The sequence below is a fragment of the Impatiens glandulifera genome, chromosome 2 (genome assembly GCF_907164915.1).
Source record: "Impatiens glandulifera chromosome 2, dImpGla2.1, whole genome shotgun sequence".
Classification (NCBI taxonomy): Eukaryota; Viridiplantae; Streptophyta; class Magnoliopsida; order Ericales; family Balsaminaceae; genus Impatiens; species Impatiens glandulifera.
The window spans coordinates 47602121-47625673 of NC_061863.1; the positions used below are offsets into that span (position 1 = coordinate 47602121).

At 28.0% G+C, this 23553-nt stretch overlaps 3 protein-coding genes across 3 annotated transcripts; all 3 read right to left on the reverse strand.

The window, feature by feature from the left end:
* Positions 1-7586: 7586 nt before the first annotated feature.
* Positions 7587-10477, reverse strand: LOC124925777 (glutathione hydrolase 3-like). Its single transcript, XM_047465869.1, has 7 exons — positions 10311-10477; positions 9604-9929; positions 9008-9526; positions 8688-8923; positions 8342-8603; positions 8136-8273; positions 7587-8060 (listed from the first exon to the last, which is right to left on the reverse strand). The coding sequence occupies exons 1-7, from the start codon at positions 10420-10422 to the stop codon at positions 7770-7772; spliced, it is 1884 nt and encodes a 627-aa protein (XP_047321825.1). The 5' UTR covers positions 10423-10477; the 3' UTR covers positions 7587-7769.
* Positions 10478-13515: 3038 nt separating this feature from the next.
* Positions 13516-14798, reverse strand: LOC124927270 (40S ribosomal protein S30). The gene is made up of 3 exons (XM_047467661.1): positions 14733-14798; positions 14447-14584; positions 13516-13737 (listed from the first exon to the last, which is right to left on the reverse strand). Exons 1-3 carry the CDS (start codon positions 14734-14736, stop codon positions 13691-13693), a joined length of 189 nt encoding a protein of 62 aa, XP_047323617.1. The 5' UTR covers positions 14737-14798; the 3' UTR covers positions 13516-13690.
* Positions 14799-16125: 1327 nt separating this feature from the next.
* On the reverse strand, positions 16126-17781 carry LOC124927649 (1-aminocyclopropane-1-carboxylate synthase 7-like). The gene is made up of 4 exons (XM_047468106.1): positions 17614-17781; positions 17392-17523; positions 17146-17306; positions 16126-17033 (listed from the first exon to the last, which is right to left on the reverse strand). The coding sequence occupies exons 1-4, from the start codon at positions 17779-17781 to the stop codon at positions 16169-16171; spliced, it is 1326 nt and encodes a 441-aa protein (XP_047324062.1). The 3' UTR covers positions 16126-16168.
* Positions 17782-23553: the final 5772 nt, after the last annotated feature.

Below are 23553 nucleotides of genomic sequence, written 5' to 3' on the forward strand. Positions count from 1 at the left end.
TAACAATACTATTCAATTATAAATATAAACCATTACATTGAATCACATATTGAAATCCTACAATAATACGTCCTCGGTAGAACTGCCCATTTTTCTTTTCCACATTGTTTCTCTCTTTAACCATCTCGTCATTCCAGCAAGACAGAATTAGGAAAATCATGTGGTATTTTCGTCTAGTTCTGAACTCTGATACTCTGTCCATGTAGCATAGCTGAAGGAAAAAATGAAAGGTTTAGTATTTACTAGTTTAAATTGGATGTTTTAAAAAAAATTACATTACCATAAAGAACGTCAGTGGCCCTGTAAAGTACGAGGTTGGTTTCGCTTGCCACTCTGTTATACTGTCAATAAGTTCGGTGTATACAAAATTGCACCAATTTAAATTCTTTATTTCATCAACATTCACCAGGGATTTCAAAATCTTGAACCTACAACATGGTTTCAGGACAGAATAGTATTAGACGGGACAATATTGTATAACACTACTGAAAACTCAATGAAATACACAGGACAACATAGTGTAATACACGGGACAGCATATTATAGTACACAGGACAATATAGTATAATACACAAGACAACATGGTGTAATACTAAAGTTTACCTGCAAGATTTATTCTGATGGGTGGAAAGAAAACTCGATACCACATAGTCTAACACACAAGACAACACAATATTAACAATTTAAGCTTAATATTTATCAACTGTCTTTCTTCCTGTCTTATTTCATAACAGCTGCTTGATTGTTTAAACTGAAGAATACAAAGTGAGGTTGATAATATATTGGCTGTGAGTTTTTCTTTACTTTTTCATACCTCTGTTATCTTCTCAATTTCCTAATACCACTCACCTAAATTTCAAAGAGTTAATCATATACATATGCTTCATAAACAAAGAGTTAATCATTTCTTAATACCTCTACTTCATAAAATGGTATAGATATATCGACAGTTAATCATATACCAGAAAATAAAGAACTGATTCAATGAAGAATAAACAAGAGGAGACAGTTAACGCTGCAATAGATCCACAATGAACAAGGGACACAGTAAATGAAAATAGTGCAATAACGATAACTTACCTTTTATCTCTATCTGAAGTTAACGCTGCATCTCTATATGGCTTTTTCCTTTTACCTAAAGTTTTTTTTGTTCTTCTATGTCATTGTTTGAGCGGATTCCGTTTGAGCGGATATTTAGGGTTAGAGTTTGAGCGGATACTTAGGTTAGGGTTTAAATGGATTTGAGAATGAGTTTGAGCGGAAATGGTAGTGAGTTTTAGCGGAGATAGATTGAAGATTTAAGAGAGAGTTGTTGATCAGAAATGAGAGTGAGTTTTAGCGGAGATAGATTGAAGATTTAAGAGAGAGTTGTTGATCAGAAATGAGAGTGAGTTTTAGCGGAGATAGATTGAAGATTGAAGAGATGGTTGTTGATCAGAAATGGGAGTGAGTTTTAGCAGAGATAGATTGAAGATTGAAGAGATGGTTGTTTAGAGAATTTTGAGCGTTTCCAGATTGAAGCGAGAGAATGGTTGAGAGGAAATGAGAGGAGTTTGAATTGAGGGGGATTATCCTAGGTGGAAAAAGAAAACAAAATTAATTATTATTTGACCTACCTGGCATGCCAGGTGGAGTCGCTTCTTGTTTCGTTCTTCAGAGTCGCTTCTTGTATGATCTCTCTATTATTTATTTATCATAATATTTTATGAATAATATGGTAATCCAAACTTTAATATTTAAAAATAATATTTTCTTTGTTTAATTTTTGTTATGAACTTGTCTATTTTTATCTGCATTTAAATACTTGTTTGTTAGGAGCTTGTGAATGTATTTGTTAACATGGTATTTTAAAATTTTAATATCATGTTTAATTATACATTTAAAAAAAATGTATAATTAAATATAAACTTTATAAATCAATTTTTTTTTATAAGTAATTTAATTTGTATTAAGTGATAAGTGAGGCACTTAATCAATGAAAAAACAAATAATTCTGAGTTGTATGAGATTTATAGATGTTAGATATTACTAAATTAGAAATTATATTTGGCCCGAACTTTGATCATTTTTATGAATTGGAGTTTGAACTTGGGTCGTTTTTATTCATTAAGGCTTCAGCTTTAAATTGTGTCTTATGAGGTCGAACTATCAAAATTTATGCATTTGAGCCAATAACTCCATCCTTGATTTACCACTTAAATAATATAAATTAAACCAACATGCCAACATAAGGGAGCATTTAACATCTGCTATAAAGACATATATTTGTTTCAAAGTGTGAAGTTATTTTTCAAAATATTTTAAAAAATCATAAATCTCAATTTTGAACAATATAATAATTAACAGACAATTGGCCTTTTCTTTTTTTACATATTCTTTATAATGAATATGTTGATATAAAAAATAGTCCTATATGCTTCCCAATTTTATGGAATATTAAAATTACATATCGTTGGCTCAAATTAAGTTCTTGGCTCAAATGACTAAAATTTGATATTTCGAATTTGGCAAAATTTAAAGTTCGAGTTTCGTTTAATAAAATTATCTAAGTTTGAGCCCATTTAATAAAATGACTCAATCTCCACCCTAAAATATTAATTGGGCCAAATATAATTTCTAATTTAGTAATATCTAATATAATATATCTTTGTTATCGATTAACATTTATAAATCCCATACATCGTAGAATCATTTGTTTTTTCATTAAATCAGCGCCTCACTTTTGTATCCTTTAATATTTTTAATCAAAATTTATTGAGATGTTAATTTATGATTCAATGGATTTCACTCTTCTCCCATGTTTTTAAAATAAAACATGACATTATAACTTAAAAATAGTATGATCTTTGGTAAATATTAAAAAAAATATATAATTCCCACCATAAAAACTTGTATTTTTACAATGGGCACAAGTTCAAATTAAATTTAATTTACTTGTTATTAATCAAAGTCTAAAAAAAAAACTATAAATTTTTTTATGTAATTTTAGTATTCCATCAAATTTTGAAGCTAAAAAGTTGATATAAGACTATTTTTTTCTATCAACATATTTTTTTGGAAATTAGAAAAAACTAGAATTACACCGTCATGACCCCACTTAAGCTCAAATCGCTTCTAAATGTAATCGAACACTTTTTTTCTCAACATATTTATAATAAAAAATTATAAAATAAAAACTCAATTGTGTCTTAAGTTCAAAATTAAGATTTATAATTTTTTTTAAATGTTTTGAAAAATAACTTCACACTTTGAAACAATTTTGAATGTTCATAAAGTTTTATTCAAGTGATAAATCATACATGTCTTATTTAATAAATTATAATTTTTTTTATTAAATGAATAATTTAAAACTGGAATTATTTAATTGTACCAGTTAAACAAATCTCATTATAACTAAAACAAAAAAATATATATATATCAGCGGAAGAAATTTAGAATAAGGATTTTGCAAGGTTATAACTATAACGTGACGCAATCTGATTGACTAAAAAAATAATAAAATTTCTCTCTACTCTCCCTTCTTACATTTTTGTTTTTTTCATTCCTTCCTCGGTCTCCACCCTCAATTTTCTGCTTCCTATAACTCTCACAAAAAATAAGACTCACAATTTTATTTTATTATAAGTTTGAGATTAATTTTAATCCATTAATAAATAATTTATATAATTGGAAAGTCCAAATTTATATAGGGACTTAAATCTACTTTATACCTTATTTCTCTAATATAAAATTGGATAGGGTCCAAAAGAAACCTACAACATTTTTCTATAGCCCTAGCCGCCTTCCTCTTTTTTCCCAAACTCTATCAAGATACGGTTTTTCGATTAGAAGATGAAAGTTGAGAATCTATTTCTTGAAAAGAGTTTTGGATACGAAGTAGAAATCCGTTTTTGTTCGAGTAGAGTGACACCAGATCAGTAAATGTCCAAGATGGTTTATATAGGTTGGTGGGTTCGATTCGTGGCGTGGAAACAAGGGATTTGCTCCTTTACAAATCAGGGGCAATCATTCTGGTGCAGGAACCAAATCAACCGTCAAACATGGTTTCATTACAACAGAACCCTTCTTCCAAAGGAATAATCTGATCCAGAACAACAAAAGACTTCCAAGAGGGCTTGATGAGGACTAGAGCATTTCAATCTGTTCTGAAGTAGATGGGCCCGTTCAGATGAGTTTCAAAATCGATTCAAATGCATATTCCACCATGAAAAACAAAGGCCTTTGGCTAAATCGTGATAAATGGTTGTTGTTGTTGTTTTCCTTTTACATGTAATGTTAATGAACGGAGATAACTTGATGATGAAATGTTGTAGATGTTGAGTTGGAATGTGTTTTTTAATAAATTGTTAAAGAATTGAATGGATGTTAAATGTTTTATGTAATGTTATGTTTTTGTTGAATTATTAATGTATTCTTTCAAGTTTATTGATGTTTTATTTTAAGAAAATAGTTGTACATTAAGTTTAATGAATAATTGACATTGAATTATAAATTTTTTTTTTTTTTGACAATGTGTAAATTAGTTTCAGAAAATAGTTTGTCTATTTTGAGTGGTGAATCACTTTCAAATAGTGTTGTTAATTATTATATAAATTTAATGCAATTAAATCCAAAAAAAATTGGGTTAGGACAAGTGTGACAGATTGTGATTTTTTTCAATTCACTTGTTTTTTTTATCATAACTCAAAATTATTTGTTTTATATTTGTTCTTTCAAGGAATAGTAATCACATAAATAGTTTAGTTTAGTTGGTTAGTTGAAATCCTCTCAATTTTAAAAGGATGCAAATTAGGATTTTTTATAAGGTTTTGTCCAATTTTTATTTAATATTTAAAATGTTTTTGTTGAAATATTTTCTAACTATGCATTGGATCGAAATTAAACTTGTAAAGCAGATAATATTGAAATACCAAATTTATATTTGTTTTGATAATTTTGATGGGTTGATATTGATCATGCTTAATTTGTTGAATGTTTGTGAAATATGTAAAGGGATGATATTTGTTAAATTTGTGTAAATATTTTGATAAATTTATTATCACACCATATCAGAATTGATAAGTGGATATCTTCGTCCAAATATGATAGGATGTGAATAACCCATTGTAATTTGAATTTAAGTGGTAATTGTTTAATATTCTGACTCAATATCATTTCAAATTATTGATATCTAGTATTAGAGGTTCAAAAAGATAGTGTAAACAAGTTTATGTATTATTTTAAACTTCTGTATTATTTTAAACTTTTGTATTATTTATGTATATTATATACTTTTGAATTGAAATGGTTAACTTTTTATTCCAAATAAAACTTTGTTTAAAATTGACTAGAGTACTTTTCTAAAATATAATAAAAATAATTTTAATATATTATATATTTTATTAAAATATTAGTTTGACACAACTAATTATGATATCTTAAGTGACTTAAGAAAATAATAATAATAAAAACTATTTATCCCGATTTGTCATTATGGTTTGAAGCGGGTGCAAAAGACCTACAGTTTGAGGTTTTTACTCTTGTATGTATTATCATATCGGGGATCGAGCAAAAACGAGTGGGCGATTAAGAAGACCAATGTACACAAAGGATTAGTAATGGAGATAATGGTTGTCAATTTCAATCATTCTTGGATCGAACCAATTCACAAGCCTAATTCCACTTCTCAATTACATCGACCCTCAATTTTGACTTTCCATAAATAGGCAGAAATAAATTGACTTTGAGGCTACTTGGGTCATCAATCAAGTAGGTAATCTGATCGATAAATTTCACATGAAATGATGTGTCGAAAACATCATGAAAATGCATTCAAGCATCACATGATTTGAATCAATTCGACAGCAAGTAGAGTGGCAGAATTTCACGAACTCTATCAAAGGTAAAATCGAGGGACTGAATCTTATTTGCTGAATGTATGATCATACTTGTGAAATGACTATCGTGCCCTCACATGATTCAAATGCTCTGATTCATTTCAATGCTTGAACCTAATTTAATGCATAACATAATAGAAGCGCATGCGGTTAGGATAGGTTAGATAACCTAGCTTGAACCAGAACCCCCTTAACTAAAGGAGAGAAAGATGGGACAAGAGGAAAGTTATTACATAAACTAGGATAAAAAAGGATGCCATTACTTAAAAGCTACTAGCTTAGCTCATACCCTATGAACAAGAAATAGAGCAAATGAACTATTTTAAGTTTCGATTTTCATTAAAATATATTTGTTTAACATTTTAACTTCATATATTCATAACAAAAATATCGTTAAACATTTTAACTTCCTAAATTTAAATAATATATCTTTTAAACATGTTAACTTTTTAAATTAAATATATATATATATATATATATATATATATATATATATATATATATATATATATATATATATATATATATATATATATATATATATATATATATATAAAAGTTCAAAGTGCTAATTTACTAAACTAAAAAAGAAAAAAGATATCGATTCAATATTTTAACATCCTAAATTTAAAATAAAAATTATCGATTGAAAACTTTAATCGTGTTTTAAATTATAAAATAATAAGTTAAAAATAATACAATTTAGAATTACAATTCTGAGCTAAAAAAAAGTAGAATTTATACTATAAAATTACACTATATTAAATTTTATTAAAATTATAATTTCAATTATAATTCTTAATATTAAAGGGTCTACCAAATTTAGAATTGGAATTAAACTCCATAATTTTAATTTAAATACCAATTTTAGGGTACCAAACAAATCCTTATCTCAAGTCATCCTCTAATAAGATGTTTAACAAAATCCTTCTTATTTAATTAGTTTTTGGGATAGCTTCTCTAATATTATGTTTTGTTTGATTGTGTTTTTTTAAGGATTTTGTTAAACTTTATGCATTTTTATAAATTATTTTTATTATATTATTATTATTTTAAGCATCAAATCACTCGTTTTATCAACTATACTAATAAATTATTATTATTTTATTTTTATTATATTTAATTTTTAAATATAAAAACAAAATATTTAAATTAATTAAAAATCAAAATTTTATAAAAAAAAAATATTTTTTTTTTTTACAAAAACACAATAAAATCACAAAAACCAAGATGAAATCATGAAACAAGCTCTTAGAGGTTGTTTCGGTTGTGGATTTTTTAAAAAATCAAGAGAGAGAAAAATTAAATGATGGGTAATGATTTTGAGGAGATAATGATTATTTTTTGTAAAAAGACTTAGTATTGATATATAAATAAAATAAAAAAATAATAATTTAAAATAAATGGTATTTTGGTTAATAATTTAAGTGATGTGATTGATAAAAAGAGAGTGAAGTGATATTTGATTTTGAATTGGTTTTTTAATAACTTATAACAACCAGGCCTTAGTTTCATGACATGTAATTTATTAATATAACTTTAAATAAAAAAAAAAATTTAATTTGACTTAAAATATTTTATTTTTGTACAAGAATATAAAGTTCAATTTCATTTGGTTTTGTTAACTTGTATTCCATAAATACTTGTACAATTAAATTTTATTTATCCAACTTTTTTAATTTGTTTTAAAAAAAAAAGTCCATTAAAATAATACTTTTTATGACATGGTATTTTCATGTTATTTTATCAATTAGGAAATGAAAATATATACTTAAATTCCAGAATATTAATTTATAGACTGAGAATTACTGTTTTGATATATACACAACAACAAGTAAATGGTCTGGTTCGACCATTAATGGGCATTATTCATTCTACCTTAGAGATCATTGATCATACGGCTGCAGGCCTCCCATCTTTCCTAGGATCACTCACCGCCGTTAATACTCCATGGGCAAATCTTTTATCATTTGATGAAGGTTTCCCATATTTTCTTCCCATTTGATTTACATCATCATAATCATCAGTAATAGTTTGAACAATAAGCTGGCAAATGGCTCCTCCTTTCTTTGCTTCCATTTGATGACCTCTTTCTTCTAGAAACTTCTTCCTCTCTTCAGCTAGTTCAATATGATCCCCATCAATAACTGTCCAGTTTTCATACAATACTGTATTCGGAATCAGCTGCCATAATTATATAATTATGTCAATTCATTATAGACCAAATTCTTTCATTTATGTAATAATTATAAGCAAAACCTTATGGTAAACTCTTGGATTCTGTACTGCAGCCAAGGGATCCATTCCCATAGCAAAATAGTTGAGAAAAACTTGGATTACTGCTTCAAGAATGTACAAGCCACCGCTCCCTCCAATTACTGCTACAAGTTGGTCATTCTGCAAAGACAGATCAAGAATTTGAGAAACTTCAAACTCTAAATTGGAGTGTTCTGAACAAAGAATACCTTTAGAACAACGATGGGAGTCATGGATGATAAGGGTCGTTTGTTTGGTTTGATAAAATTAGTCGGAGCAGGGGGGAGTTGGTCTCCTATTTCAGTTGGTACTGAAAAATCTCCCATTTCGTTATTGAGAATGATGCCAGTGGATTGTGATAATATTTTGGCTCCAAAAGGGTAGTTTACAGTTGTGGTCATTGACACAGCATTTCGATCTCCATCTACAATGCAGAAATGACTTGTTCCATGATCATCAAGCTGGCTCCACCTGAATGTCAAGGACACAATTTCTTTTTAATGTTGTGACCAAACCAAACCAAACAAATGATAATCACCAGTCCTTTGTTTTAACCTGGGCAAATAGTAATCAGAAGGGAAAGTGGTGTTATCAAATATCTTTTGCTGAAGTTGTTTCGCGAAAGAATGAGAAAGCATATTGGATATGGTATTATTGATATCTACAAACTTGGGATCGCCTAGGTTCATTCGAACAGCCAGCGTGTGTTTTAGTGATTCGATCAGCCTGTGCAAGCCTATAGCCCCTTTTGCAGCATTAAGGCTTTCATAGCTATCCAATATGTTAAGAACCTACACAAACATGAATTAATCAAAGGTATACATATTGCCCATTCAGAAACAGAACTAGAGCTAGTTAGACTCTGCTACACTAACCAGAGACAGGGCAACGGTTCCACTTGAAGGAGGTGGCATTCCTAAAATGGTATATCCCATAGTGTTCACAGAAATAGGATCGGTTACTACCACTCTGTAATCCCTCAAGTCCTCGAATGTTAAAATCCCACCAGCATTTCTCACATCTTTGACTAGCTTCTTACCAATATCTCCAATATAGAAGATTTTTGGTCCATTATTAGCAATTGCTTCCAAAGTCCTCCCAAGTTCAATGTTATGACAAGTATCCCCTGCTTGCAATAATCTCCCATTTGGGGCAAAAACAGATCTTAATCCAGGATCAGATAGGATCGATTCACCACTGTTGAAAATGCTGAGTGCAAGATATGGCTCCACTATGAACCCCTCTTTGGCAAGCTTAATGGCTGGTTTGAACAAATCATTCCAAGGTAACCGCCCAAATGTCAACCAAGCTTCATGTAGACCAGCCAATTCACCAGGTACCCCCATTGACAATGCACCCTCATACTTGGTATTAAGGTCGTTGGAATACATGTCCTGTTGTCAATCAATACCCATTTAATTCTAAAACTAGCATCAAAATGATTCAACAAGGATTACACTAAATTTCATACCTCGGAAGCAGCCAAAGGAGCAGTTTCCCTCATGTCAAATGCTACAGTTTGATTTGTAGAAGTAGAATGAACAATCATAAAGGCCCCACCTCCAATTCCACTGGCCATAGGATTGACTACCCCCACGCACAATGCGGTTGCAACAGCAGCATCAACTGCATGACCGCCTTTTCTAAGCATTGATGCACCAATCTCAGAGCAACGGCCATCATCGGCTGCCACCACTCCTTTACTCGACTCAACAATATCCGCACCAGCAATCTGTCTATGAACATTATGAGCATTCCCTACTCTTATTTTCCCCCCGCTTCCAGTGTAACGAAGAACTGATTGTACATGCAACAAACATTGATTGATCAATTAGGTTTAAAAGAACCAGTATATCTTCGATATAAATCAAAAACAGTGTTCTAAGCATGGATCTAACAGAGGTAAAAACTTTCACTATCGTTTTTCCAACATAATTAATCAATTAGGTGCTGAATCTAACAGAATCGTCAAAATTCGCACTAGATTAGCATGCGGTTTCCTTCTTATCAGTTATCAATGAATCATTCAAGCCTATGGTAACCAAAGTATGAGATATCAAAGTATGTTTGATCATCATAGAAAGGATCTAAGTCTAACAGATGGTAAAACATGATCAATATATATGTTTATACATAGAAAGCGAAAACGAGAGAGATTATGCGTATGTATACACTTACAAGCGAGAATGATAAATAGAGAAAAGTAGAGGATAGCTTTGGTCCATCGTCTTCTTCTTGCATGATCATCGCCACCTAAAAGAGAAGATTCCAAGCTATGATTTTCCATCATCTTCAGTCTTCAAACCTACCAAGCAGAGGATCGATCGAAGAGAGAGAAAGAGAGGAAGCTTAAACAAATATTATTTGGTAGTTTTAACTTTTAACAACTAGAATCTCTCTATAAAGATGCAATAATGATTACCTGAAAAAGGAATCTATTATTTTAGATTCAAACATTTTTAAGAAACTATAAATTCAAAATTAAAAGAATATAATTGAGCTTATTGGGAAATACATCATTTTCAAATAATCGCACCATCGTCAAGTGGATATTTTTAGTGTCTCTGATATTCTGGGTTCGAGCCCGTTAGGCGACAAATTTTGTGACTGGTTAAATGATTCAGTATGTCTGTGACCTATATGCTTAATCCTTGTCTCATTTTTATCCCACCAAGATAGCCCAATGGTAAGAATCGGTTTAAAAGTCAAAAAAAAATCACGAATTTATTTCAATCTGAAAACGCTTTGAATTTAAGCGGGAATCATGGTTTTGAAATGTAAGGCTAGACTAGGCTAGGCTAGCTCTTAAGTTTTTTTCTTATTTACTTTTTATATAAAAATATTTATGTAAAATTATTACGTTAAAAAGGAAAGAGTTTGTTTTTACCAACTTAATAAGTAAGTTACAATTTTTAATCAATTAGAATTCTTAACCCTTTTATATAGTCCCACTTTACCGGTTAATTAAGTTACAAGATATGTCATTATATCAATTAATAAAAATTGAAAGTGGTAGCCTATGGTGTAATTGTCATTGTCAACTTAAAATAATATCTCACCGAATACTATTAAAATACATTTATGTAGACGTTGGTGGACAGCACGAAGTTATCTACTTGTTTGTTTTGGATTTTATTTTTATATAACCGATTTGACACCACCTTGTTTTTATTGAATTGATTATATTTCATCTTTACAAAATTATTAGTTTAATGAAAAGAATGTTAAAAAATAAATAAATAAATTAGTATCTGAATATCAAAGTTTATTAATCATTTAAATTATAAAAATAGACTTACTTAATTCTAGTTTAAATTGTTAAATAAATATTTTTAATTGTTATTGTTTAATTAAATACATCAAAAGAAATATGTAGGTCTCATTTATTTGTTTCCTAACTTAAATGCCATGCATGTTGGAATTTGGAACTATTTATCTTTGACAAATGTTAATATTAGTACATGCAATTCAAAATATAATATAATAATATCACCTTAGACATTAATGAAATGTGCTAAGGTAATGAATGCATAGGACCACATAAATAAATAAATAAATATATTTCATTTAAAATTTGAATCATAATCTAATTAAATAAGCTAATTTTTTTAACTAACTTTAACCTTAAAATATTATACATCTTTATATTATTTTAAAAATTAAGTAGAATCTGGTTATACCCAACCCTCAATCCTCGGATCTCAATTAGTGCATATATTTGATTAATTTCTTAATAAGGTGTTTATTTTTTTTTTTATGAGAAAGAAATTTCAGAACAGACACATTTACATATAAAGAAATTAATATATATATAGAATTAGTCATTTAATATAAATTTAAAATTTTGAAGTATTTTTTTAAAAAATATATGTGGATACTTTTTGTGATAATAATAAATTCTTGTTGATAAAATTAGTCATAAACAAATGAGGTTTGAAAGAAAGAAGATTTACCTGGTAAAGTAAAATATGAAGATATTAATACGAGGATCGTGTGATTATAAACAGTTAAGAGGTACAAAAAAAAGTCTGGATAATGACAAAGATGGATGTATGTAGACGTTATTGTAGTTATAGTTCAGCTTGAAAATCTAAAGGTCTTACTTGTTCAATTTGAAAACATTGGAAGAAATTGTATTTATCATTCAAGACAAAAATTATGAATATTCATAAAGAATATTACTTTATATTTTAGACAATTTTGAACTAGATCAAAGTTATTCTTTTGATTTTTCTTAGTTTTAATTTGAAAAGTTTTGGATATTTACAAGCATGTTACTAAAGCATGTCAGTAGGTAAAAGAACAAAAGTAAACGAAAACTTCAATGAAAAGTAATTATGCGACATTATTGGTTTTCAATCAATACATCCAAAATGATGGCAAAGTTGAACAAATTGAGCACAATTTGTCAATAGTGATTTTCAAAATGATTGTAAAGTTTGAACAAATTAGGCTCAATTTTTAGAATGAATATAATAATTACAATTATTGTAATATGAAACCGTCCTGTCCTGCGATAACCGAATTGAATTACCTTATTTAGAATTGTTTTTCCTTAAAACCAAACAAAATGGAATTTGTGTCCCTCGCACTAATCTCACCTAAATTACCAATATATTTATTTATTATATTTTATAACAATTATAAATTCATTTCTTTATAATATATAATAAATTGAATATAATATATCCTATTGTCAACCCAACATTTTTAAAATGTAAATAATTTGTAACAAATTATTTAAATCAAGTGAATTCAATTCTAATATTTCCTTCAACTGCACAATTTTAATTTTTAAGCTTGAACTGGTTAAATATTTATTAACTCATTTATAAATTTGAACGGATAAACTTGAAATAAAATTATATTAAATATTTGTTAGAAAAATTATTAATTTTAAATTTTAATATTAAAATTATAAAAATATATTAATTATTATTAAAATAAAAAATACTGACCAACAAATATTATACGAACTAAAGTATAAAACAAATCGTCTCTAACTTGACTCGAACTTGGTCAAAGTCTAATTTTAACCAGCGGATCATTAGCTTAACTCGAACTTGGTCAAAGTCTAATTTTAACCTGCAGATCACGAACACCTCACAAACACTAATTTGAGGTTGCATATAGAAAAATGAATTTGCAATGGGTGTTTATCAAGCTTAATAAGAATAAGTAAGAATTGGTCATCTTCGCTTTGCAATTGGAGAATTCATAAAAATATCTTCTTCAACAAAAACACTCTTAACATAGATACACTAGTTGGATTCTACAGATCCATTCTGGAAATGTGCACAATTTTGAAATTTCTTAGAAACCCACATGCCATTGCAATGTAACTAATGGGAAACCATCAAAAGACCAACCAAAAGCCGCATGATAATACCAACCAAAAATATGTTAAAATAAAAAGGTAACCCAATCAGTTTTAGAAAATAAATAATCCTAACATGAACTCAAATTGAAAGTAAATGTCACATAGTATAGTAGTAGTAGCATTAACATTTGAATGAAATACCATTAAGACTACACACAACTTCTTCTTCTTCTTCTGCTTACTTCTCTGAAGAATTGGGTCCCCTCTTCTTCCCAAAGCCAACAACTATATAAAAGACAACAAGGTAATCAAACCATCCATAAGTCCTCATCCATATTCAATGTAACACTTTCTAATTTCATCATTTTTGTAGAAATCAATCAATCTAACCATACATAGAGGCAGAGGTGCGGATATCAACCTCTTTTTGCCAAGGCTAGAAGAGGGGATAACTTCATATCTTATTATTATTATTTTTAGAACACTAGGTTCGGCTTCACCTTTAAAGTGCGACAAAGGGTTAAGGAGCCCACAAACTTAACTAGGCACAGAACTTGACACCTGAAGGGCTAGAACACATGACCTCAAGGAAGCTGGGGATATCCAGCTTTTGTTGTCGCTAGGCTAGAAGAGAGGATAATTTCTTATTATTATACAGACAGACAATGTGATCTAGTTCTAGTTCATGGTTTGATTCCCAATAACCACATGATCAGTTCAAGTCAAAAACATGTAAGAACCCTAATGATAAAAGAGGGTTAATAGGAAATCAAACCAAACAGAGGCTCGAACCAGGACCTAAAGGTTTGGGATATTAACCTCTTTTAGCCACTAGGCTAGAAGAGGGGCATAATTTCATAATTTCTTATTATTATGCAGACAGACAATGTGTTCTAGTTCTATTTCATGGGTTGATTCCCAATAACCAATCAGTTAAAATCAAAACATGTAAGAACCCTAATGATAAAAGAGGGTTAATAGAGATTAATCTAACCGGCAGTGACGAAACGGCGGTTGTACTGAATACGCTTGTGGGCGCGACCGCGGGGCTGCTTCTTCTTGTCTTGCTTGGCAACCTTAGGGGTCTGCCCTCTAACTTTTCCGGCACGAGCAAGCGATCCGTGAACCTTACCTGCAAACAAAAGAATCAATCAATCAATCTCGCGCTTTATAAATTAGGGTAGAATAAAAACAGTGATTTGACGAAACAATGAATCAAATATAGTGGATTTTTCTGTAGAGGATAAAAAGATGGAAAAAATTAGGGTTCTTGAAGTTACCCATTGTTGAATCGTTGATTCGTCTCTGCAGGAAGGTCTGATTGTCTAGGGTTTGGAATGTTAAGGGAGAAGACGGCGATTTTATATTATTTATATGATCTTATTATACGGACTTTAATTGAGTTCGGCCCAATACTCTATTTTGGGCCTAATAGTTTCTCAAATCTCAAAAAAAAATGTAGGCCTTGGAGTTGTTCCAAGATGAAGAATTTGAAGAGAAAAATCAATATCCAAAATTATTTGAATTTTTGCAAAGGAATTTAATATTTTTATGTACAAATTAAATAATATACAGAGACTATAAGGAAATTCAAAAGGGTGTATTTGATAAAAAATATATATTTTTTTTAGAAATATTCCCACAATCATAAATCTTTTCATAGGCGATATTTGAATCTATAATTTTTTTTTTCTTAAACACTAATTATTGTCAATTGATCTACTCGATCTAGTGATATATATAATTATAAATTTAAATATTGAAGTGTCTAAAAATTTAATATTAAATAAATCAAATGAAAAATACATAAACAAGTATTTGATATATAAGTTGATTTTATAAAATGTGGACTAATGTAATATATATATATATATATATATATATATATATATATATATATATATATATATATATATATATATATATATATATATATATATATATATATATATATATCAAAAACTATTTTACCTTTCAAAAATAAATGTAATTTAATTAATTGAGTTGGTTAAAATTACATTTTAAACACTTTTATTATGTGTATATATTACCTAGTTAAGTTATTTATAGTTTATCAAATTATTGTAGAAGTTTTGGTTAATTTTTTTTAAGTTACATTGAAATGAATCAAAATAACAATAATTTTAAATAAGTGTACATTGTTGAATGAAAGTTCAAATAATTATATAAAAAAATTAGATTAATTAGTGATAAATTGTGTTATCTTATTATTTTCATTTCATTAGGATTGTTAGATCACTCACACAAGTCTAGACCCTTTGTTTTTAACTATTTCAATAATAGGATGAAGAAGAACTATTTCAATAATAGGAAGAAGAAGAATATATAAATACAATAAGATAACTTTATAAAAAATACATACAACTCCTCTTTAATTTAATTATCTTATTGTATTGTCACATGACTCACACTTATTACAAAATATTACAATAAAAATTCTTTTTTTTTTCTCAAATATTAAAAGTCCACTTCATCAAATGTACACCAGTAAAAATCAGATAATTGCATGCCTCATGATATATTCATGATGAGCAAACATGATCTCTGAAACCAGCAAACGTAAGTAAGTAAGTAGGTATTTATAATCATTTTCTTTTAAATGACAAAAATCTTAATAATAAACGAATCATCATCATGCATGAGTTACTTCACAAAGATCAATATCAGCCACTAAAATCAGTCCACGTGGATAAAATTACTTTTCTGCCCTCCTCCTTTGATGAATGATGAAATCACGAATCCTTTTAAGGGCAACCTCAAGTGTGTTTTCACTCATATTAGCAAAGCAAACCCTAAACCATCCTGGCTCTGAGCAATGACAAGATGAACCTGGAGAGATATTCAACTTCACATCATTCACTATTGAATTCCAAAGATCCAATTCGCACTCCATAGTAGGTTTCTCAAGAAAAGGTTTCATGTTCATCCAACAAAACAAGCCGGCATTCCCTTCGAGACACTCTATTCCGGCTTCCCTAAGGCCTTTCACCATCATTTTTCGCCTTTTGCTTAACCTTTCGCGGTTCACACTCAAGTAATTCTCCGTAAAATCCTTGTCCGATAACATGCAAGCAAGGAGATGTTGTGTTTGAGATGAAATAAGCGTGAAACTCGACATTCTTCTAGCAGTTGTCACAACTTTATCGTTGTACGAGTATATAGCCCCAACCCTAAACCCCGGGAGCCCGAGATCTTTTGAGAGGCTATACACTATGTGGACTCGCTCCGCTCCTTTGTTATGTCGTGCTTCCAATATCTCGGACACGCTAACAAAGTCTGGCGGCGAGAACACAGATCCCGAGTAGATTTCATCTGAGATTAGATGGATATTTTTTAGGGTGACAAAGTCGAATATCTTTTCAAGAGTGCCACGAGTGATCGTGACACCTAAAGGATTAGAAGGATTTGTTATGAGCATTCCTTTCACTTTCATGTTCATTGACAAAGCACTTTGGTAAGCTGCTTCTAGGGCTTCGGGAGTGACTTGGAAACCATTCGAGCTTTCGCAATGGATTGGCACGATATTTACACCAGTTCTCCATCGTAAATCTCTATCGAATCTTCACGTAAGAAAAAAACAAATATAAACAAATTTAGACAAAGAATTAACTTGTTGTTATAAGTAAATTTTGTATATATATTCATAGCTAGGGTTTAATTAAAATTACTTACCCTGGATAATAAGGTGTTGGAACAAGTAAAACATCTCCAGGATCAGCAAGAATGAAAGTCAACAACTCGTTAGCAGCCGTCGCACCAGCAGTTATAACGATCCTCTCCGGGTTGAACTTCGATTTCCCACCTCTTATTTGTTCCATGAAACTTGCCATCGCCTGAACAAACATGAATTAACATAGTTAAGAAAAAAATTAATTAAAATTGATATTATTATGAGGATAATAAAATATAAAAAAATACCTTTCTGAAAGATAGCAGGCCATGATAGTCTTGAAACAAGGCGTTGTCTTTAAAGGAAGAAACTTTGGTCTTTCCGAAGAGAGCTGCTTCTGTGTGATGCTCTAAATATTCTTCCACCATATCAAATGAAACCTGCCAAATAATATTATATATATTAATTAATAAATTATTATAATATGTAAAAAAAAACATAAAAATGAAAAAAATGAAAAGATTTAGTACCTGGTTTTCAGCCAATCCCATTTGAATAACGCCTGATGGGTTATTGAGTTGATGATAAGGGTTTCCATCGTAAGCTTTCCATCCTGCAAAATATGGAGAGTCTTCCCCATGAGCTGCAGAAACTGCAATCTTTGATAACTCAACATTAACATCAATTTCCAAACCCATATTTAGTTCTTGTACTTGAAAAATGAATGATTAATAGATGATAAAAAGGGTTATAATTAATTGGTAGTCTATTAATGAATGAATGAAATGAAATGAAATATTGTTGTAGTTCTATTTATAGATAGGAAATTAAAAGTGGGTGGGTCTTAGAGAATTATTATTATAATATGAAGAAAAGAGAAGGAAAGCCCATGAATATGATTAGGGCAGTGGGGGCAAGCAAGGATTGAACAAGACCTCATTGATCGATCGATTGATCGATCAATCGAATATCACCGTTTGTTTGCTTACAAATTATTAAATATAATATTAATTATTATTATTATTATTATTTATTTATTAGTAGTAGTACTGGAGACAACTGTTAGCTGCCCTAGTCATCGATCCTTCAAAAGGGTTTTCAATCTCAATCCCAATCTCAACTGTCCACGTCAAAGTTTGGTGCTTCAAATTTAAGGGGTAGACCGTCAAAATGTCTCCCTTATCTATATTTATAATTTTTATCACCAAACCAATATATATAAATACCATGAATCATTCAATTGGATCATATTTAATTTACATCTTTTTTGTATAATTATTAGTATATCATCTTCATTCAAATATTACTATGTCGAAATATATTAAAAAATAATATGAATTGTTTAATTAAGCACATCGATCGAAATATATTAAAAATTAATAAGAATCATTTAAGAACAACGATGAAATATGATATTAGAAAATAAAAACGTCACAAAACATGAAAACTAAGAAAAGAATATAAATAAACATATTATCAAGCTCGTAGATCCTAAAACAATTGTTAACGGTTGTTTTTCATTTCTCGTTTTTTCCATTAGTTATCATTTGTTTTTGTTACGGGTGTGTTTGTTGGTACTTTAGGCCACTCATTTTTGTAATGTTTTTTTGTTCATATTTTATTAAAAAAAAATTTCAAAAATAGATAATAAAAAAAAAAAAAAAAAACAAGACAAACATTATGTTTATGCTTTTCATATGCATTATGTTGTATTTCACTTTTTAGTTGTTTTATTTGGTTGAATTTGTGATAAATGATTTCATAACTTTTTGTAATGGTAAATATTTGTTATTGGTAATATTCATGAGGTTTCATAATTTTTTTCAAAATATAATAAATAATTATTGCATAACAAAACTATTAAATTTGTTGTTGTTTAGTTATATATTTTAACCTTAATTTAAAAATAAAATTATTCTGATTTCACAAAAATAAAAGATAAAAAACTGACCCTACACCTTTAGAAAATCTTCAATTAATATAACTCATGATAATCATGTAAGAGTTCAGTTGAGATTTGCTAATGAAATCTAATCATAATTGTTTGGGACATCACTCTTAATTGCATCTAAATCAATCCTTAATCATTCCTTATGGCATGCCTTAATCATTAGGTGGTTGCTAATTGCTGTTTTTAATTATATGCCCATGCTGAAAAATTGCCAATAGAAAAGTATACATGGATAATTTCAATTAAATCTCAAAGAATATATATTGATAAATTAATGAGTAATTTTATGTTAGAAAAAAAACAACAAGGAAAACTTGGACGTAAAGGAAACTAAAAACATCGGGACAAATATGCTAAATCGTCACGAACAAAGGAAAATATACTAAGAACTAGGAATCGGTCTCAATAATGCAACCTAATCTAGATCCATAGGTTAAAAGGTATGGAAAGCTAGTTGAATCTTAACTTGCTAATTGATGAAGCATGCATGTTAAGAAGTGAATCTTTTAAGGTTGTAAATAATTGGTATTAATTTCCTTGTAGTTTTAAAGATCACTAAATCATTAGAACAAAAAAATAGTTGTTGATTTCATTCCTCAATTAACCTTGATCTTCCAAAATCCTTTAATTGTCATCATAGGCCAATTAAAATTGAACATACTAGGTAGCAAGTCACATGGTATTGACATTGTCATAAATAGTTCACTAATTAGAGCCTAATGAATTTTCACCATGACTTTGAGGGTCCGTTTGAAAAATATTTTGACTTGAGTAAGGTGGACCTGAGTACGAGTTTCATTATTTATTAAGTGACAACTAATGACGGATTTATGTAGTGGTTCTAATGACCTAAGGTCGAGCCCAAAAAAATTATTATCAAAATCATTAAAATCTAATAATAATCCGGTTTGATTCTCTCTAAGAGTATTTAGCTTTTGAATTTTGTTCCTTACATTAAATACAAATACATGCTAAATTTATTCATTATATTATGCTGAAGCCCCTAATCTTAATATTTTGATTTATCCTCAATGACTACTTAATTCTGAGAGTAATGATGTGTTATAATTCTAATAAGTTTGAACAGAAAATAAACGATTAACTGATTTTGTTTTTGTGATTTGATTTTACTTTCCACACGGAATTGCAACTTTAATGATTTCCAAATATAAATAAATTATTATTAAAAAACTTTAGATTGTTAATTAATTCAGATTTTCTACAGTAGAAGGAGAAAAGGCATGATCTTTTTGGTCCCCATGATATAGACATGTGACTAACTTGGATTTAAAATTTAAACATTTGTGGTAAAATATCTTTCAAATCATTTCCTTTTATATAAGATGGTAGATAATAGATAGATTAATGTCTGAAATTATTAATTTAAGGCCAATTTGAGTTTTCCTTTGGCCCTCCTTCAGAACCCTTTGCCAAATAGTGCATAAAATAATCAATTTAATGCAAATAATTTATTATATCAAGTAGTGTGTGAGTTTGAAGGGGGCATGCAATTGATTAGTGTGATCATTTTTTACTTTTTTTTTTTTTTTTTGTTAATCATTGTTAATTTATTATTAAAAATATAATAAAGTTAGCAAAGATACCTCTCAATTTTATTTGAGAATTTTATTGTAAGGCAGGGAGTTAGAATGAAAATATTTTAGAATAAATAAATAAATAAATGGTATTTTATTTTGATGAGGGATAGATTTAGGTTGATATAATTTAAGAGAAAAAATAAAAAAGTGAAGCATCACTTTAGCTCTTATTTTTAACTCTTATTTGTTAATTTTTTTTTTCTTTTTATACAAGTAGGTGGCGGTGTCTTAGTGGATTGTATGGGTAGCATCGAACCAACCGGAACCAACCGGATAGAGTGAATACATGACATTACCTAATTTGTAGAAAAAAAGAGAAATGTAATGAAAAAGATAAAAGACAAATTATTTTATTTTTTCAACATCATTCTTCTTCTTCAAATTATATCCCCCAAACTCATTTCTCTTATATTTAGTTAGTTATTTAAATATATTATTTTAGATTAAATTTTCAAATAATCAAACTGAGTTAATACCTTGATAGGGACTGAACACTTGTCAAAATGCTGTTAGCACACAAATATATTAATGGGGATTATGAAGATGTACTTATTAATAATAAAAAATGAGCTTTAGGGGATTAAGATATCTTAATTAATTATTCTTTATGACCGTCAAATCATTCCAATTTCAAATTTAGGAGGAGATTAATTACTAACTAATAATTATTTTTTAAAATTCATAAGCTACCCTAATTAGCACTACCTCTATCTGCTTAGCAGATCATTAACAGCAATCTAGATAGTGACTAAGAGTTAGTTTTGCTGTCAAATTCTAATTAAATATTATTTATTAAAATTATTAATATTTTAATAGATAGTGATGAATGAATTGGGAAATTTGGGAGGAAAGACATGTCACTTATTATTTACTTTTGGAAAAACATAAAGGTAGGAGAGAAAAGAGAAAGAAATACGTAATTCCTGGTTAATGTTTTTAATGTTATATTTCATCTTGGTTAAGAAGGGTTGTTTCATTTAATGAGTTTTTTTTAATTATTTTCATATAAAAAATATAGTTATTATACTTTAACTTAAGATGTTTTAAATGAATATAATTTGTGATTATTAACCTATTAGAAACCGATTAATGTTTTATTATTATTATTTATACATTAAATAATATTTTACTTACGCGTTACTAATTGTCTCTCTCAGTTTAATTCAACACAAATCAAGCCCTAGATTATTTTGGTCATGAATTGTTGAGTAGTTAACAAGTCCCATCATGTTATATTTGCGGCAAATTAATAACTTAAATGGCAGATAATCTATAATATATATATATATATATATATATTATAATGCTTTAATATTAAATGGCAGATAGTAAAAGATTTGTATTGCTTCACCTTGTTAACACGTTTAATCCACAATCTGGTCTATATAAAAAGTGTGCCACCTAACAAATGGTCTTTTCTTTAACAAATTATATTAAACATAATATTTTCCTAATTAAAATTTATATATATATATATATATAACTTTTCTAAAATATAATTATAATGTTAATTATTATATAGTTGTTTAGTTAAATTTTAATTAATTATTTCTCATTCTCACTTACTTCATACTAAGTTTAATCACTTTTATTATTAAATTATTATTTTTTAATTTGACTTAATTATATTCAAATTTTATTAATTTTATTAATTATTATTGGTCTTAGATAGTTAGGTTAATTTGATTGCATGGAAGTACGATGAATGTTAGATTTAAATGATTAGCAAATAGTATAAGTATGAGTAATAGTGATATATAATTTATAAAAACGTTATAATAAGAGGATAATATTTAACTTATGAGAAAATAAACAAATTTTATTTTCTTTAATGAAAATTAGAATTTTTATTGTCTTATCAACCTTTAATAATAATAAAATATTTAATGTTTTTCTTAATATATAATTTCTATAGTTTACTAAATATTACAAAGATTTTATTTTAGGTTGTCTTGTATCCTCGACTCTATTTTATTAATGACTGTTAAACTTTTTTTTTTATTGAGAAATACATTATATTATATATTAATAATAAAATGGCACATAAACAAGAAAATAATAAGATTTTATTATTTAATTAATAAAACTAAATTAATAATTGAAAATATAGGAATAATAAATATTAAATAATATCGTTTAAATTAATATAATTATCTTATATATAAATATCTTTTAAATAATAAAATTAAATTAATCATGAGACTACTTTTTATTTAATTAATGAATAAAAAGGTAAAATGAATAAAATAAATAATTAAATTATCAAACAATCAAATATAAATAATCTAAAATAAACTAACTGAGAATTTATCATTTTTTAAGATTATTTAAATAACATTTTATGACTCTTTCTCTTTTTTTATTTGTTATAAATGTATTTGAATTATAATTAAATTGGATAATTGATAGATAATTTATTGGATTGGGATAGGTTACTTATGTAGGCTATTAAATTGAATTAAATGTATTAATTGATTAAAATTTTATTATGATCGGGTAAATGAGAATTAGTTGTAAAAATTCATTTAATTTATTTTGGAGAATAATTATATATTGAAAATATATTATATTTAATAAAATTCTAATTATATATTTTAAATTAATCAATATTTAAATTGCATTACATAAATATATTTATTTTTATCTTAAGTGTTAATTAAAAATAATATAAAATTAAATTTAGAAATGATATATTTTAAAATGTAAATAATTTCAATATATTTATATTTCGAGTTAATTTTACCTTTATGTAAACAATAAAAATTTACGCACCCAATTTAAAAAATTAAAATAATAATTTTGATTTATGTAATCTCCAGTAAGATCCTTCGGTAGTTTTGCACGTGTATGAAAGATACGTGGCAATACGGAGAAACCCGGGTACCTTGAGATTCGATGGTCTCAACCTTAGTTTGCGAGTC

Excerpts from the sequence above, each read along its gene's own strand:
- LOC124925777 (XM_047465869.1), bottom strand. The coding sequence starts at position 10,422 with ATGATGGAAAATCATAGCTTGGAATCTTCTCTTTTAGGTGGCGATGAT. Across the intron at positions 8,274-8,341 it reads CTCCCATCGTTGTTCTAAAG|AATGACCAACTTGTAGCAGT; the intron begins GTATTCTTTGTT and ends CTGTCTTTGCAG. Across the intron at positions 8,061-8,135 it reads ATCCAAGAGTTTACCATAAG|CTGATTCCGAATACAGTATT; the intron begins GTTTTGCTTATA and ends TAATTATGGCAG.
- LOC124927270 (XM_047467661.1), bottom strand. Across the intron at positions 13,738-14,446 it reads CCGCCGTTTCGTCACTGCCG|TTGTTGGCTTTGGGAAGAAG; the intron begins GTTAGATTAATC and ends TCTTTTATATAG.
- LOC124927649 (XM_047468106.1), bottom strand. The coding sequence starts at position 17,781 with ATGGGTTTGGAAATTGATGTTAATGTTGAGTTATCAAAGATTGCAGTT. Across the intron at positions 17,524-17,613 it reads TGGGATTGGCTGAAAACCAG|GTTTCATTTGATATGGTGGA; the intron begins GTACTAAATCTT and ends ATTATTTGGCAG. Across the intron at positions 17,307-17,391 it reads GCCTGCTATCTTTCAGAAAG|GCGATGGCAAGTTTCATGGA; the intron begins GTATTTTTTTAT and ends ATGTTTGTTCAG.